This window comes from Carassius auratus, unplaced genomic scaffold (assembly GCF_003368295.1).
Source record: "Carassius auratus strain Wakin unplaced genomic scaffold, ASM336829v1 scaf_tig00003732, whole genome shotgun sequence".
Lineage (NCBI taxonomy): Eukaryota > Metazoa > Chordata > Actinopteri > Cypriniformes > Cyprinidae > Carassius > Carassius auratus.
In genome coordinates, this window is record NW_020523542.1 from 1 (window position 1) to 17,500 (window position 17,500).

General features: G+C 38.3%; 2 protein-coding genes across 3 annotated transcripts in view; one reads left to right on the top strand and one right to left on the bottom strand.

The window, feature by feature from the left end:
• Nucleotides 1-648: 648 nt before the first annotated feature.
• Nucleotides 649-7,799, top strand: LOC113070302 (SHC-transforming protein 2-like). Of its 2 annotated transcripts, XM_026243543.1 has the most exons (11): nt 662-915; nt 1,021-1,140; nt 1,609-1,662; nt 1,753-1,804; nt 2,010-2,136; nt 3,044-3,221; nt 3,545-3,638; nt 3,893-4,060; nt 4,144-4,433; nt 5,397-5,555; nt 5,637-7,799. In XM_026243543.1, the coding sequence occupies exons 1-10, from the start codon at nt 745-747 to the stop codon at nt 5,523-5,525; spliced, it is 1,383 nt and encodes a 460-aa protein (XP_026099328.1). In that variant the 5' UTR covers nt 662-744; the 3' UTR covers nt 5,526-5,555; nt 5,637-7,799. The 2 variants fall into 2 exon arrangements, with proteins under 2 accessions (XP_026099327.1, XP_026099328.1); XM_026243542.1 differs by having other exon boundaries at nt 649-915; nt 1,609-1,804.
• Nucleotides 7,800-9,100: 1,301 nt separating this feature from the next.
• The window catches only part of LOC113070303 (ankyrin repeat domain-containing protein 24-like), a 14,680-nt gene continuing 6,280 nt past the window's right edge, over nt 9,101-17,500 (bottom strand). The window contains exons 9-22 of the mRNA XM_026243544.1: nt 17,462-17,484; nt 17,055-17,138; nt 16,191-16,319; nt 15,918-16,037; nt 15,207-15,357; nt 14,975-15,108; nt 13,890-14,056; nt 12,153-12,847; nt 11,727-12,064; nt 11,059-11,292; nt 10,767-10,943; nt 10,057-10,212; nt 9,479-9,544; nt 9,101-9,398 (exon numbers count right to left, since the gene is read on the bottom strand). Coding sequence (XP_026099329.1) covers nt 9,327-9,398; nt 9,479-9,544; nt 10,057-10,212; nt 10,767-10,943; nt 11,059-11,292; nt 11,727-12,064; nt 12,153-12,847; nt 13,890-14,056; nt 14,975-15,108; nt 15,207-15,357; nt 15,918-16,037; nt 16,191-16,319; nt 17,055-17,138; nt 17,462-17,484 — 2,546 coding nt within the window. The 3' untranslated portion in view covers nt 9,101-9,326. The remainder of the gene's footprint in view (nt 9,399-9,478; nt 9,545-10,056; nt 10,213-10,766; nt 10,944-11,058; nt 11,293-11,726; nt 12,065-12,152; nt 12,848-13,889; nt 14,057-14,974; nt 15,109-15,206; nt 15,358-15,917; nt 16,038-16,190; nt 16,320-17,054; nt 17,139-17,461; nt 17,485-17,500) is intronic.

Genomic DNA, 17,500 nt, shown 5'->3' on the forward strand with positions numbered 1-17,500 from the left:
GGCTCTCTCATTTGTCATTGTCATGTAGTGTGGCCAATGAGTCATTTTTTATAAGATCTGAGGTGCAAAACACATACAGGCGCAAAATCTTGCAACAAAAACACCCAAATGCGTTATTAAAAAAACTTTGAACTGCACATTTTATAACATTTATTGGCAACATTCCCTGAAAAGGCATTTTCTGGGACAGTTTGCACTTTTGAAATACGAATGGGTTATTTGATTGTAAGCTGGTGTTTTGAAGTCACTCAGCCTGCTGTTGCTGTCTGCAGTCAAACACGTTCCCCTGTGCCAAACACTCCACGGCCATAGGTATAGTTCACAATGACATCGCACATGTTTTGCTTAGACGTGTTTTGGTGTCCATCACTATTGCCTAGGTTTAAGGGTTTCAAAAGTGTTTCAACAATTTTAGATTCAGTTTTTTGTTTTGCTTTGCTTTTTTATTTATTGTTTTGCCTTTTGGTTTGTTTTTTGTTTTGTTTAGCTTTGTTTATTGTTTTGCCTTTTGGTTTGGTTTTGTTTTTGTTTGCCTTGCTTTATTACCGTTTTTGCATGTACATATTTGTTTGCTTTATTTATTTATTGCATTTTGGTTGGTTTTTCCTTTTGATTTTTATTATTATTATCTGATGCACTTAAAATACACTGAATCCCTCTTTATTGACCTGGTTTGAATAAGCATTATTCTTAGGCTCACACTCATTCCTCATTCATTTTCATACTGTGGTCGCACTAATACACATGGGAAGTTGTTTATTATCGGTTTTCCAGATATGTGAGATTGTGATATCTGGTAATACCACTCTAATAGTTATCTTTATCTTTGTAAATGTGTGTGTATGTGAACACAGGGAGTCCATCAACAGGTTGTGTGAAGCTGTACCAGGAGGAAAAGGAGCCTGGAAGAAGAAAGTAAGAGAGAAAATTATCATGGTTTTGTATTTTTTTATTATTATTATTAAGCATAAATCAAGAATATTTAGTTATGTCCAAATGTTTGTTTGCTGCCCATTTTAGGCCACCAGTAAAACCCTCCAGTCTATCATGGGGAAGAGTAACTTGCGTTTCGCTGGAATGAGCATCGGTGTCAACATCTCCATTGACGGCTTGAGTCTACTCGTCCCCACCACACGACAGGTTGGCCTCCTCTTACACTGGATAGCCCTTCAAATCATATCAGAACAAATAACTTTTCCCACTTGTGTAGCTTTGAAAGGTTTGAATCCTTTTAATGATTTATTTGGTTTGGATGAATAGATTCAAATTTGTTTCATAAATGATTCAAGTTCCTCTGCAGCCCTGTAGTAAAGAGTACAATGTTTTGACTAAGCTGCTTAAATTTTGTTAGACATTTGTCAGTTAAGTGTGACTAATTGAGTTAATTCATCAAAACCCTAACTGTTTTTGTGCCAGAAAAATTAGGGCTCGGATTAAATTATGAAATACATTATTGGATAGTTGTTTATTTAAAAAGATATGTTGCCCCTTTAAGTAACTTCAGATCTCTTGTAGCTCATTGACATTTATTTATTTATTTTTTATAAGTGTTGAATATTGATTTGAATTGAAGACATCACATCTTCTCACTCCCATCTCTTTATGTAGGTGATTGCCCATCACCCCATGCAGTCCATATCTTTCGCCTCTGGTGGAGACTCGGTGAGCCCTCTTCTTTCCGCTCTTACCATTTTCCTCTCCATTAACAAATGCCACTTGATTCTCACTTGGATTTGTAATCTTGTGTTGCAGGATACACCAGATTACGTCGCTTATGTGGCCAAAGACCCTGTCAATCAAAGAGGTATTTTTATATTAATTATTAAGATTATTTTATTTGTATGGGTATAATTTAAAAAAATAACTTTTTAAAATATTTTATTAATCTTATATTTGAATGTTCATGCATATTATGCAAAGAATCCTATTTTCTATCTTGTTTGTGTTGCATATTATCTGGGCTAGATTTCTCTCATGTGAACAGTGTTACCTTTTTCTTGTCCCTGTAGCGTGTCACATCCTGGAGTGCGGTGACGGTCTCGCCCAGAATGTGATCAGTACCATCGGCCAGGCCTTCGAACTGCAGTTCAAACAGTACCTACACAGCCCACCCAAAGCCATTCCCGCCATGGATAGGTGAGAGCCACATAATTTTGCATAAACCATAAAGTCTGTTTGGGCTTTTGAATGCATCACAACATTAAAATGATGGTGGTTCCTAGTTTCACCTGCAGTTAATCTTGAGCTTCATATCTGAGCAGCTTTCGCAAAGTTGAAACGGGATACACACAGCTTGTGTTTCATATAGCCATCCTGTTTTGATTCCAGGCCGTTATTTAAAGCTAAATTCATTTAAGGAGCTCTCAGAAACCACACGACTGCTTAGTGTCACATCAGTAATGGATAATTTCTTGCATTTTGGTCTGTTTCAAATCATAGTTGTTGCATGTGCCTTCTTGTCTTTTTTTTAAACATTTAAACTGTGTTCCAAAACATAGTGGGCTGCCTTGTAGTCTACTTCCCTATATACGCAGCATCCTAACCAAAATAGAAGTAATGTGACTCATGTGAACTGCTTTACTAAGGCAACAGTTCGGTGAGCTGTTAGCATGTTGCTAAGCTAACAATATCAAAATCTAAAGGTGCGGTCACATTTGGGAAATTTCACTGAAAAAAAGTCTATTTTCAACAGTGTAGCAATGTATAAAACACCTCACACACAAGTAAGTCATTTCAAACCAAGCAGCTATGTGTCTATTAATTTGGTGAATTTGCGTGAACCCGTGAGGAAATCATTCACCCTCATATAAAATTCCCAGTTGCTATTAAAATGACTGGATTTTGCTCACTCAAAACAACGGCAGATATCACCTCATGTTTATAATCATTAAAAATATTGTCAATCTTTAAGTAGATACCACTATATCAACTGTTTTTTAGTTACTGAATTAAAACATATTAATGATTTATAAATTCATGTTAAATATATGTTTACTTTTTCACTGATCTTCTAAGATGCTAAATAGCTTTATTTAATGGTTAGGACCATACGAACAGAGGAGTCGGCATGGGGTGATGACGAGGAATCATCTGAGCACAATTACTACAACAGCATACCAGGAAAGGAGCCTCCTGTTGGGGGAGTGGTGGACTCTAGGCTCAGGCCTCCTGCGGGCCTACTGGGTCATGTCCATACGCAACCACAGAGCAAAACCACTCAGGTAAACTTTGTTATATAGACTTTATTATAGATGTATGTGGATTTTAATGTGTGTCATGAACAGCATGAAGTGGTTTGTGGAGAGAATTCACTAAGGTTGGACTTAATAAACTTCTCTGAGTGGTGTTAGTATGACGCTTATTGCTTCAGGCAAAGAGCTGGTTATGAATACAGCACATTCTCTAATGAAAGCTGAAAGCCCATATGCCATTTGTAAGAAATTATCAATTCTATCTATTTATCATCTTTATATATTTTATACAAGTGTGCTGAACTCATGCCTGGAACGAAGCCTGATCTCAGACCTGTGTTTGCTTTTTTCAGATGGGGTCACCGGCCAAAAGAGATGCAGGCAGCCTCCCTGCCACCCACTTGTGTTATGAAGTGCACTGGGACACAGAGAAAAACAGCAGCTCAAGTGAGACGCCTGCTGGTTAATCATCTGTATTATGTTACTCTCCTGATGTTTTAGTGCATGTGCACGGAGCCTTTTACTGGGTCTGATATTCCAAATGTTCCATACTAATTGCTTAGTTAATTACACTCTTCAAAAAGAATCTTTCAGTGAACAGTTCTTAAAATATATGTTTTTTTCTTTGTTGTCCATGGAAACATTAATGTTAATAAAGAAGCTTTATTTGTAAGAGTTTAGTTATGTTTATTTTTCTTCAGGTTTGACTTCCGATGGTTACCTGCGAGCAGACGGTCATCCTCCAGGTAGCCGCGATTACGAGGAACACCTGTACGTAAACACCCAGAATCTGGACAACATGGAGGCTTCAGCGGATGCCCGAGGAGGACGTAGACCCGAGAGTCCAAAGAAAGACATTTTTGATATGAGTGAGTCCATAACAAATAACTGTATTATCAGAATATGTTTAAGTCATTTCATTCTACAAATCGTACTGTATTAAACCTCACAGGACCGTTTGAGGACGCCTTGCGTCTACACGAGGCCAGTGGAGTTTGTGTATTGGAGGACAAATGGCCGAGTCCCCCACGCCGTCGGGCCCCCGTGGCCCCAACAGAGGACCAGCTGCGGCGGGAGATGTGGTATCACGGGCGCATGAGCCGCAAGGATGCAGAGAATCTGCTGGGCCGAGATGGAGATTTCCTGGTGCGGGACAGCGCCACTAATCCGGGCCAGTATGTGCTGACTGGGATGCAGTGTGGGCTTCCCAAACATCTGCTGTTGGTGGATCCTGAAGGAGTGGTGAGTGCTGCTTCAAAGCTCAGTTTTCATACTGTGTAGACTTTGATGAGGAGCTAGTTTGATGTCAGAGTTGGGTTTCCAGGGCTGTTTCCCAACTCACAATATAATCAACGAAACCCCCAAGTCCAGTGGCATGGTGTAAAGTTATGTGGAATCAAATAAATTTTGCAATCGGTTTGAAAGCAGTCCAGCCTGATTTGCTGAAGTTAATGAGTATTAATGATTGCTTGACTGTCATAATTATGTTGGTGATAATAATAAATGTTAATATTTCTATAGCAATAATACTATTTTAGAAAAATAACAAAATAAAAAATAAATGAAATGAGAGATAAAAATGGTAAAAATGAAAGTAAAAAAAAAATTTGTATATATATATATATATATATATATATATATATATATGTGTATATATATATATATATATATATATATATATATATATACATATATATATATATATATATGTATATATATATATATATATATATATATTATTTAAAAATGCTTTTATTTGCATAGCACATTCATAAATAAAAATGCTTTTGGGTCAGAATATGTTTTCTGAAAAAAATATATTAAAATATAATAATTATCCAGATTTTTTTAAGGCTAAGCAAATTAGACTTATGAAAATGCTTAAAAATAAGAGTTAAAATATATTTTTTTATTTGAATAGCACATACATAATACAGCAGTAAGTTCAGTGAAAACAAAATGTAAATAATATATTTTAAAAAATTATAAAAATAAAAACTTGACAGATGAATGGATAAATGTGCTAAAATGAAGGTGAAAAACTAAAATAGTAAAAAACAAAATAAAATGATTACCATTATAATTTTAAAAAGATGAGTTCGCAAAACCAAATAATCAAACTTTGAAAAATAATTATAAAAAAACACCCTTGAACCACAATAATTCACATTTTACTTACATGAACTTAATTTTATTTTTCATTAGGTTCGGACTAAAGACATGCTTTTTGAGAGCATCAGCCACCTGATCAACTACCACCTGACAAACAAGCTGCCGATTGTTGCAGCAGAGAGTGAGTTACACCTCCAGCAGGTGGTCTGCAGAATGAACTGACCTCTATCTGAAGCCCATATTGAGTACATGGTAAGAGGTTTGCGGCATTTTTATACAGATTATAAAAGCCTTTTTTATATGGGTAATTTATAGTATTGTTTATTTTTTTAGGGTGTAAGGCCGTCCCCCGTGCCGCCAATCTAGAGGCCCCACACTGTTGCCTTAAACAGACTCTGAGCTTTCACTGGGACTTGTGGGATATCGCTGTTTCTTAAGCACTGACCACAAACAGCTTTCAGCATGTCTTGCTCCATCAACCCCTTCTTCAACAGAGAAGACCCCAACTGAGACTTTGGCATTGGGAAATAAAGTGCTTGTGATCACTGAGTTTCCCAGCAGACTGTTCTTGGCATTGCCTGAAATGTGAACTTAGGAGAAACCTATGAGACAGACAGTCTTATTCCCTTCCTTTACATCCATACGAGCGCTCGTAATCAGTGAACTGTTGTTTCTAAATATGATGTATTGAGTAACTGTGGCTCTGATCTTCTCTAATGGTCACCTCTGAGACTGTGGACATCTTTGTGTGTTGTGCATACCAACGATATGCTCTCAGGATGCAGTATTTGTTAAGGACATTATATAAAGCTCATAAGCTCAGTTGCTTTAATTCAGTCGTGTCAAATGCACGTTTAATATATGCACTCAGGACCAAACTTTTGGGTCGTTCTCATGTGATATTGCCCTTTTTTAAAATTTGGTGATTCAGACATGCATTATACTTCACAAATATTTAATTTCTCTTTTGTGTTTAGTCACAAAGAGTTGCCCACAATGTGCACCATTTTGTTTTAAGGTGCATTCAGTAGTTTGGTGGCAATTAAAAAAACTAATTATAAAATAAAAGCAGTCAAATTAGCAAAACGTAAGATTCAAAAACAAAGGTCTGCTGTCCATTATCTATGGTGTAGGGATGGATGAAGCACCACAAATTCAGAGGCCACTTCCAAACTAAGCAGCTTTTTTTGTTAAATGTGGCGAATTTGCAACCGTACAGAATCCTTAAATCCAGGCTGGGAAATATTTAGCGTGTGGTGACGTTTGCCAAGGTTCAACAAATTTTTAATAGGCAAAGTACAGTAATTTCATTAGGAATCCATTCACCTGATCAACTACCACTTGACAAACAAGCTGCCAATTTAGGTAACAAACTTGATGAACTTGATGAAAATTTCCATGGGGAAATGTTTCACATCAGTCTAGTCATTTCAATAGGAATCTGTACGATCAGGAATTTCATGTGAGAGTCCAAAAGCGAAGTGAATATTCACATCGCGTTACTCACTCTACATTACTCACAGGTTGTTTTTTGCATTACTTGCGCAAATAAAAACATAATTATGCTTTCCTACATTTTCTGATATAACCGGACATATCAAGCCAGACATGTCAATAAAAGTTTCGCTCATTGGCTTGCGCGACAACGAATAATGTTAATTTCCCACTCGAGTTGAAATTTTTCAACTTGTGCGGAAAACGCAATTGAGCAGCAATTTGCGAATTGAACAACAAATTGCGAATTCACATCTATTTATGTCTTTTCATTGATTATCTATGTAATCTACTCGCCCAAATGGTGTACACACCTTTCCCCATGGGTTTCTGGTCATGCAGATTTGCTACATTGACCAACAAAAAACTGCTTGGTTTAAAAATGACTTATTTGCTTCATACATCTCTACGCTATTGACAGTTGTACATTTTCCCCACAAAATTCTTACACTAATTTGTTAATGCAGCCCTTACACTATTATGCACAGATTCCTATGGAGATGAGTGCAATTTTGCAGTACAATGTGAACACACCCTAAAATGTCTGAGAGAATTCTCAAAATCCTATAGATATGCTAGTAGCAAAGTGTAGTCTAGTGACTGCTTTACCAGTGAAGACAACAGAAGAATCCCTACCAGTACGACCAACAACAACAAAAAAACAAGTGCAAACCATGCAGACATACACAAAGTGGAAAGATCCTATGATCCTAGAAAAAGCCCTTATCACCATTGTGGCTTCCGTACTTTAAGTACACAAAGAACAGCAATGCTAACGCTATCTAACAACTGAATGCACCTTCAAAGTCCTCATATATGTACTTTTGCTGTTGATCTGGACACAAAAGTCAACCACAAACATTTTTATAAATTTCAGTAAGTAGTTTGTAATGTCAAACCATCTTTTTTCAACCTAAAAGCTGCTTTCTGAAGAAACCTGTCTCTATAAATGTTCAAATATTCTGGTTATATAAAAAGAGTTTGGTTCACTACCATGTATAAAGAAACAGATTTTCTTTGTCTTCCCCACTATCCAAAAAGAAGATTCCAGTGCCTTAAATGCATTAATTTTTTACTTCAAAAACGTCTTTCCAAGGTTTGTTCATTTTTATTGCATCCTAGTTTCATTCCACTCTTACTTCTTCAGTAATATTCGTATATGGCAGAAATAGAAGGAATAGCAAGTAGAGTCAGGGTTTAGCCAGTTAGCAGATTTCAATAAGTGCGTACTGGTACAGTAGATGCTGCATCATTACTTTTATGATGTTTTTTGTCATTTTTGAGAGCTTAGCATTGTATACACTACCATTCAAAAGTTTTTGGTCAGTGAGATTTTTAGTTATTTATTATGCTTTTAAAAGAAGTCTCTCCATGGCTGCATTTAAGATATTTTAGATTTAGTCCGAGAGCTCTCTGTCCCTCCATTGAAGCTGTGTGCACGGTCTACTGTCCATGTCAAGAAAGGTAAGATAAACATCAAAGTAGTCCATGTGACATCAGAGGGTCAGTTAGAATTTTTTGAAGCATCGAAAATACATTTTGGTCCAAAAATAGCAAAAACTATGACTTTATTCAGCATTGTCTTCTCTTCCGTGTCTGTTCTAAGACAGTTCAAAACAAAGCAGTTTGTCATATCTGGGTCGCGAATGAATCATTCGAAGTAACCGGATCTTTTTGAACCAGTTCACCAAATCAAACTGAATTGTTTTAAATGGTTCGCGTCTCCAATACGCAATAATTACACACAGTTTCAATGGAGGGACTGAGAGCTCTCGGACGAAATCTAAAATATCTTAAACTGTGTTCTGAAGATAACTGGAGGTCTTATTGGTTTGGAACGACATGAGGGTGAGTCATTAATGACAAAGTTTAGATTTTTGGGTGAACTAACCCTTAATAATAATAATAAGTATTATTTATTTCCAAAAAAAACCAAAAACTTTTGAATGGTAGAAGTGTATCACCCTTAACTTTCATTGTATGGAAAAGAGAAACTTGGACATTCTGCCAAGCATCTTTTGTTTTTTAACAGAAGAAAAAATACAGTTCAATCGACATGACGCATATGAATTTTTACATATAATCTTATTCTGATTCGAAAAGGAAAGGAAACCTTTACTAAAAGACGTGCTCAGCTGTTTGTGGTGAGAGAACATGTTTAGGCGCGAGTCCTGTATACCAGCGAAATTTGAAACGGACAGATTACCTGTGGTGTGCTACACATCTTTTTACCACAAAGCAACTTTTGACATGCAGTACTGTGAGAGGCCAAACCGCAGAGTTGCAAAGAAAGACACGTCAGCCGCATTTCTCAGTGTTTATTGAAATGTGGTACAAAAGTATCTGTATTGCCCCTCATAAATCATCACATACAGGATATATAATCATCTCTGTCATGTTCCAAAACTATATCTTCTCATTCACAGTTTCAATGCCTCTCATTGGCGGTACACAGTGGTGATTTGCTTTGGTTCAAGGGTACGCATAGCACTCCCTTGAACTCTTTGTATGGCTGTCAGTTACAAAGCACTAATTTTGACCTTTCTGTGATATGCAGAGGATTTGAAGCAAAAGCGCCTGAACTTCTTCATCCATCCGGCCCTGTTGAATCAAAAACAGTGGCATGGTTTAGTGTAATATAAGACTTTCCTGTAGATGTACTTTGGGTTTATGGGTCGCACCTGTACAGCAGCTAATAGATGAGAACGATATATTGAAACAACAGCCTTGTGTTTGCGCTCCCAGTCCTAAGCACAAAATGAAAGGAAAGACATTAGATTTGTGTTATTCATTTAAATAAAGGTTCTTTATTGGCACCTCCATCCATGCAATCTTTCCATTCTCTACAGTGAAAAAAGTTTGTGGAGATGATTAAAATGTTCATCACGCTACAAAAAAAAGAAAAAGAGGTTTATTTTAACTGAAAGATTCTTTAGAGAATCAAAAATGGTTTTTCTACACTCTTAAAGATTAAGGGTCCTAAAGGTGGTCTTCACAGCAGTGCCACAGAAGAAGAACTTTTTGGTTCCCCAAAGAACCTTACCTTGAACAGCTCTTAAAAGAACCATTAGATTCTTAATTTGAAAAATATTTTTAAAAATCAGAAGAATCTTTTTTCCACTATAAAGAACTTTTGTGCAAGGTTCCATGGATCTTAAAGCTTCCGTATGGAACCATCAATGCCCATGAAGAAACGTTATTTTTAAGCTTGTATTTATCAATAAGGCTGATAACGCGAGGAGTATATGAATACGTTCACCTGGAGTTGCTGTGTTAATGCGGTCACACGGTTCTGCAGTGCCAGCTGTTGTCCAGGTGTCCCTGAGGATGGTGGCGAACGGGAACGTCCCAGTGGAGGTGTCAAAGACCCCAGAGCCTCCTTCAGACGAAAAACCTCCTTAGACAACTCTGTGATCTAGAGGGAGATGGTAAGAAAGTTGAAAAAGAAACACATCTCCATATAATAGATTTTTTGCATCATTTACGGTGATCCATGGGAATGGAGAGGTGCTGAAGTGTTGTTTCGATGCAATTTACTTGACAGGATTCTCTGATTTGTGGAATTTATTTCCGGAATTATGGGTAATGTAGTTTTACAATAATTCCAATATTGAACATTTTGCATATTTTGAAATAAGGCAAACTGATGTCTTCAACAAATGCATATAATGCATCGATTAACAACCCTGTAGCTCACAGTAGGTCTTTCTATTATGGTTTATAAATTGTTAAAAATCAATTCCCCTATGGAGAAAATGAATGGGGTTTTACTTTCAGAACCAGACTGCTGCACTCTATTCACAGCTCCTCTCCTGTGGTCTCATGGGACAGTCAAGTGTCCATTAGATATGCACTTCATGGTCCCACTGGAGGACATCCAGGTAGGCTACTTATTGCCTACTGTTTTATGTATAGTAAAGTATGGAAGTTGGCATATTCGGATGCAGCCCAACTTTTTCCCCCTCACACCTTGCGGTCTTTCTCCTTGATGAGCCCCTGTGAGTCCTGGATGTCCTGGTGCAGCTGGTGGATGTGGGTGGACTCGGCTTGAAGATCCGCCAGCTGCTTTTTAACTGTCTCCAGCTGGGATTCAGCCACCTGACGCTCGCTCTTATTAAATAAAGCCTCCCGCTGCACCTGGAACACCTGCAGAGGGAGACTTTTTATTATTATTTTTTAAATATAATTTGGCTTGTTTTTAAGATATGTGCAAATAGGTGGAGTGGAAACGGTCATAAACAACATCAAGGACAACACACACCTCAGTGCAGGTCTTCTCGTGTTTCCGCGCTAGATCGGCTAACTGGGCCGTCACGGTGTTGATCTCAGCCTGTAGGGAGAGTCTCTGGGCCTCATGGTCTTCCTTGGACACCAGTCCCTGTTCTAAAGCTTTCTGCGATCGCAGCTCTTTCAGTTCCGTCTCTCTTTCGCTCAGAGACTCCTGCACTGCTCTTGCACTCTGCCGACTCTCCTCTAGAGAGCGCTCTAGCTCTTCCTGCAGTGAGGAAGAATCAAGCTCAGAAACCACAGTCCAGAGGTGCCCAAACCTATTCTTGGAAGGCCAACATCATGCAGAGTTTTACTCCAATTTGCCACAGATAACCTGCCTGGAAGTTTCTAGCAAGCCTGAAGACAATGATTAGCTGATTAGGTGTGTAGTGGGCAATCATGGCCTATTGGTTATTGAGTCAGACAAGTAACCTGAAGGTTGTGGGTTCGAGTCTCAAGTCTGGCAGGAATTGTCGGTGGGAGGACCAGTTAAAACCATGCATTATAATCAGTTATTTTCATTTTAGTAGCTTTGGTAATTCTGATTTACTTTAGTGAATCGATTCTTACAGATGAGTGGTTTGTGAATCATTTCGAGTGAGTCATTCAAAATAATCGGAAATTGGATAATGCTACATTTTAGCATCTTATGTAACTTACCTTGACTTTATCATGTTCTTCCTTGCTAACTGAGTCTTTTTGTACAGCCTTCAGCTCGGATTCTAGTCTGGCGAGCTCGGTTTGGGCTTTCTCACGCACTGCCCTCTCTGCTTGCAGCTCTTTCTCTGTTTGCGCCAGCTGCTGGGCTACTGCAGACAGCACCTCCTGGTGTTTTACAAGTGGTACTGCATCTCTCAGCTGTAGTGCATCCTGGGCCCGACTCTCTTTCTCGTCACACAGGCTGTCCAGAGCTTGTGCTGCCTCTTGCCTTGCAACTTCCAGCTCCTCCTGTATCGCCTCCAAGGTCCGTCCGCCTGGTGACTGGTTCAGGGAGTGATCTGATTGGTTTAAAATTGAAGTTATATTTAAAGGCAGGAATTAAAAAGTTATTTCGGAGAGTCTCAGAGGGACAACAGGTGCACTCACCAGATGCAATAGAAACCTCTGAGCTCACGGATGGTTCCTCGTCGTCCTCATCTTCGCCAGTGTGGGATGAGGGGCGGAGCCTTTCCAGCTCCAGCAAGGCCAGGTTGAGTCGAGTAGCCACTTCGGCTCGTTCTCGATCTAGCTGGTTAAGCTGAAGACCCAGCGTGACTTGAACCTCCTCAAACTGACCTCGAGGGACACTCTCCTTCAATGCCATCTCAAGTTCTTCCACCCGTGCCTGCAACCCGTTCACCGGCATTCCCTCGCCCTCCTTGTGCCCTGACGTCTTTCTTTGCTCCAGGGCTTTTTCCAGCTCTTTCACCCGCTTTTTAAGACTCACAACTGTCTCGTTCTCCTCCTCTCCCTCTTTCCCTTTCTCTCTATCCTGCAGAACTGCTTCAAGTTCCGTCACCCTCTGTTTCAGCTGTTGGATGGTGTCATTGTCACCTTCACTAAGCCCCTCCCCATCTGTCTTTTTGCTAGCTAGCTCCACCTCCAGCTCCTTCAGCCTTGCTCTTAGCTGCTGGTTCTCCAGATTTGCCCCTTCCTCAGGGGACTTGGAGCCCCCTTCTGGCTTCGCTCCTACTTCCTCCACCGAATAGACCCCCAGACGCATCTGTTCTTTGAGTTCCTCTAACTCGGCCTGGGCTTGGGCCAGCTGTACCTCCAGAGCTTTTTGATCTTTTTCCTCTGATCTAAGATGGAAAGCAAGCATTTAAATTACTTGACAGGATTCGTAAGTGCATGAGGGATTGATACTAGTTTTGGTTAAGTTCCAGTTCCAGCTCCAGCAACCTCCTTGTCAATTGGGGTAATATTTACCAGAGGCTAATAATATCATAATACTTAAGCCATGATGAGATAATATTGAAATTTTGCATTTTTTTTTTTTACATTTTATTTTAACTGCAGAATATCAAGCAGACTGACCAACACTGTCATAAAAAACTGTATTGATATAAAAAAGGCAATTGATTTTATTATTCAGAAAAATATTTTCGTATTTACAATATTTATAATAAAATGTTGATCTTTGGCGTTCATGTATTGATACATTGTCACCAAGCAAAATATCCACCAACTGTCTACCAACAACTTTCTCTATCAATGGTTAAATATTTTTATTAACTTTTTTTTTTTAATTTTGAGTAAATATTTTGTAAATTTGCATTTAAAATCAGCAATTTTCCAATATATCATAAGTTTGCAATATCAAGCAGCATAACAAACTATTTTTGTGGATTTAAAATATGCTTGTGCCCACTTTTAAATAAAAAATAAGGTCGATATCAACCAATAATTAATTAATGGCATTAATTATAAGCAACAAAAAAAAGTTTGTCTGTCATGCGACTCTGTTCCCCTTTGGGCTTGAACAGATGGTAAAACGACGGACGTTATTAACATGTAGCTTGCGATTATGGAAAGTGGTGTTACTTTTCTGACAAGTGCTTGCGGTGTTCGGCCAATCACAATGCACTGGGTCAGTTAGCCAATCAGAGCAGAATGCGATTGTCGGAAGGCGGGACTTTGTAGAAAATGACTCGTTTGAGAGAGGCGGGGCATAGAGGAACAAAAATAATGTACAGTTTTTGAAAAAGAATGTGTTTTTTGAACATTAAAGCATGTCAACATATTTTGTTACACCAAATAATGATCTTTAAAAAAGCATCATATGATCACTTTAAGGAAAAGATTGACAAAAATATCAGTCTGATCTTATTTTGACCACGTTACCCAGGTTCCTCTGCGATGCTTGAGGCTTCAGTTGAAGCCTGGGCTCTAGAGTATTTCTCCTGTAGTTCCTCAAACTCTTTCCTCAGAGATTCATACTGAGCTGTGGGAACAAAATCTGGGCCCGAGCTCTGCATATCCGTGTCATCCTTTTCAAACATCTCCAGCATCTGCAGATCATAACACAATGGAGATTTTTTTTATTTTTTTTTTATATTGCAGTAACCAATGATATCGGTTGAATGGTTTTGACTTTTACAGGCAGCACATTTAGCTGCCATATGTTGCCTCAGCCATTATCCTATATTTTTCACCAAGGCTTTGTAAGTGTAATGTCAAATTAGTTCTTTGCATTCATGCCATGATATTTTTATGAGAATACAGTACCACACTGATCTGATTAGTGCTATTATAATGTCATCTGTGCTTTAGCTATATAAATAAGCACCCTGTATATTTAGACCATGAAACATTTGATTATAATTGGGTTTAAGTTGAATAAAAAGAAATCAGTTGAAAGAACGTTTAGGTCAAATTTCACCCAAATCCAAGAGATTATATGGATTTTCTTCAGTTTATTTTTTTATTTTGTTCTCATGAAAATAAAGCCATTTTGTACATTATTTTAGTTAGAATTAAGTAAATGTTTCACTCAGTTCTCATTACTGTAATGCAAAAAATCGCATTCTTCTAAATACGTAATTATATTTTTTTCAATGTAAAAACTGCAGCGATGTGAATCACCACTGGGAATGCGAAATGAAAAACGTCCAGTGTAATTTAACATATAATGTGTTGATGTGAAATATGTACAATAAAAATATCTGAGCTATATATATACAGCATCAGGTTGGAGTAGTGCATGTGTTGTGTGTTCACATCTTGAAATCTCTAAAGCAGATGCCAGGCTTTAAGAAACATGTCAGGTGCAGTATGTGGTTAGCGCATATTTATCTTGCCCATCTGAACAGCCTTTTAAGAACTGCTGAAAACACATTTAAACACACAATGAGGTCAGCGTTGTGTATGCGTGATTAAGTGCTTCGTTGGCGTTCTGCATGTGTGTGATTTAAGGAGAGAAACTCCACCTGCACTTTGAGAACCAGGTCTGCATTCTGGGAGGTCAGTTCCTCCACTTTTCTGCGGAGCTGCTCCACCATGGCAGGATTCTCTTGAGAGGCATCCAGACCTCGGGATTGCTTCGATAGTAACTTCTCTGCTCCTGATATGACATAACCAGAATGTCCACTTAATCTCCTCCAGGGCTTTTTTTTTCAGCTCTTCCACTTACTTTTGAGACAGGAAGTGTTCTTGGCTCACCTGGGAAGTCCAACATGTCATCTGAGTCCTCCGCATCTTCAGAGTCACAGGTCACATGGCTCATCTGAGCCACTCTCAACTCCTCCAGCTCGGCCAGCAGTCGGTCACGCTCTGCCTCGACATCACTCAGACGCTCTCTCAGACTGTTTAACTGCAGGACATTCTGATATTTAGTGATAACCGCTATATTATGACAAAATCACCTACATTTAAAGAGACAGATCCCCCCAAAATAGCACTCTGTCCTAATTAACTCATTCAAAGTGGTTCCAAACCTGTATTAGTTTCTTTCTCTTTTTTTTTTTGTTGAACACAAAAGAAGATATTTTGAATAATGTTGGTAACATTTACTTCCAGAATATGAACATCTACAGTCCCATAAAATATTTCGTTTACCAACATTCTTCAAAATATCTTCTTTTGTCTTCAGCAGAAGAAAGAAAATCATACAGGTTTGGATCAACATGAGGGTGAGTAAATGATAAAAATTTTTTAGGGGGGGGGGGGTGAACTTTCCCTTTAAGGTCCTGATGGACTTGATAAATAAAACTGGAGGCATAATTTCAAACAAAATGCTCATTGTTGTGTGGTTTTACTGTTATTGAGAGGAAAGAGTGCAGTACAGATTTACATATTCATCTAAACGCCACTCAAAACTTTTTTTTTTCTTTTAGTGGAAATTAACATCAAGTTTATTAAGTAGTGCAGTACCTCCTCCAGGACAGTGGTGGCGCTGCTCTGCTGCTGCTCTAGAACCTTGATTTTCTGCAGCAGGCGACCTCTCTCCAGCCTGAGCTTACGGATCTCTTCAAAGACCTCCTCATCCTCCGTCTGACAGAAACACACATTGCAATGTCGAAACGGTGTATATGATCATTTCAAATTACTAAATGCTTACATCATTATAATGTACTGTCACAATGGGTTATGTTGGGCAAATTGCGGTAACAAAGCAAAAGGTTTTTCATATTTGTTGTCACTCACAAGGTTCTCAGATGGGAGGGTCTGGGTCCTGGGAGCAGGAGAAGGTGGGGAGGGGCTCTGTGAGTCAGGTGACTGGGCGGGGACAGGGGGAGGTGGTGTGTTCGAGGCATCTGAGGAAGGGGGCGGGCCCTACAGAATTATTAAGCAGAAGCCATGCATATTTAACTGAAACAATGGGTATCATTCAGTAACTGTGTGTATGATACTGGACCCCTATAGTTTCTGTCATGTGGAACACACGGATGGAATTGTAAAGATCGAATTTAAAGCATAATGCTGGATTTTGCTAATTTCGGGTGAATAAATGAAAAAGGGCTATGCACTTGATCTAATCTTGATGTGGACTTCGTGAATCAAAAGGGGAAATACTGATATTTACATTTTAAATTTTTAAAAATTAAACTGATATCACAGGGGCCTGAAAATTAAATGTTTGTTAAACTTAATAAATTTATGTTACATTCAAGTTTCATGATTTCAATTAATTAGACATGTTTTTTAAATGCTAAAAATAAATGTAATCATTAACGCGGAATACAGAACAACTAAAAATAGAAAAATTTATTTAGGCAAAAAATGTGTTCTGCATACAAACCTTTTCAAAAACAATGGTTCATCAATAGCTTTCAACTTTTCACAAAAACCCTTATATGGAGATGGTTTTGGTTAGTTTTAGATGCTTTAGACTAGCATGTTCATTTATTAAAACATCTAATTTTGTGAAAATCAGTTTTCATTATTTTGGAATGATATGAAGGTGAGTAAATGATGACAGAAATTAAAATTTTTTGATTGGACTGTCCCTTATATTTTAAATGCTTTTCTCTTTTAATGTTTTTTTGGGATTCATGAATCCCACTGTACCTGAGCAGGAGACTTAGGAGGAGGAGGGGCTTTCCTTTTGCGGGGTGTGGTTCCACTAGATGGGGGATTGGGAGGAGGAGCCTGCTGGTGTGGGCGGAGTTTCAGGATGGAAAGGTTAGAAAGCAAAGCAAAGCAGCAGTGATAGTTAGATTTGTTACATATGCTTCTGACCTCAGACTACTAATATGCTTTCTAAAAGCTGAAGTGCATACTTTTGTGATGTTATATAGGAAGTGCGCCATACTGTAGTTACCCTACTTATCTGAGAAACAAAATTATATTTGTGAAATATTCGTATTTTAGAGTATCATAATGCATCCCTAAACGTCCTTGAGGATTTTCTGTGGTTTAGTTATTCGTATGCATGTGATAAAGTGTTGGGGGAGGCTGTTTCTTTTGACAATTACCTCCTCACTCGAACCCTCAGCAGCTGGGAATGCACGGGA

What these genes read in the sequence shown, in the direction of transcription:
- LOC113070302 (XM_026243542.1), top strand. Translation starts at nt 745, where the DNA reads ATGGGAAGTTGTTTATTATCGGTTTTCCAGATATGTGAGATTGTGATA. An exon ending in GAAAGACATTTTTGATATGA is followed by an intron (nt 4,061 to 4,143) that starts GTGAGTCCATAA and finishes TAAACCTCACAG; the next exon opens with GACCGTTTGAGGACGCCTTG. An exon ending in TGGTGGATCCTGAAGGAGTG is followed by an intron (nt 4,434 to 5,396) that starts GTGAGTGCTGCT and finishes ATTTTTCATTAG; the next exon opens with GTTCGGACTAAAGACATGCT.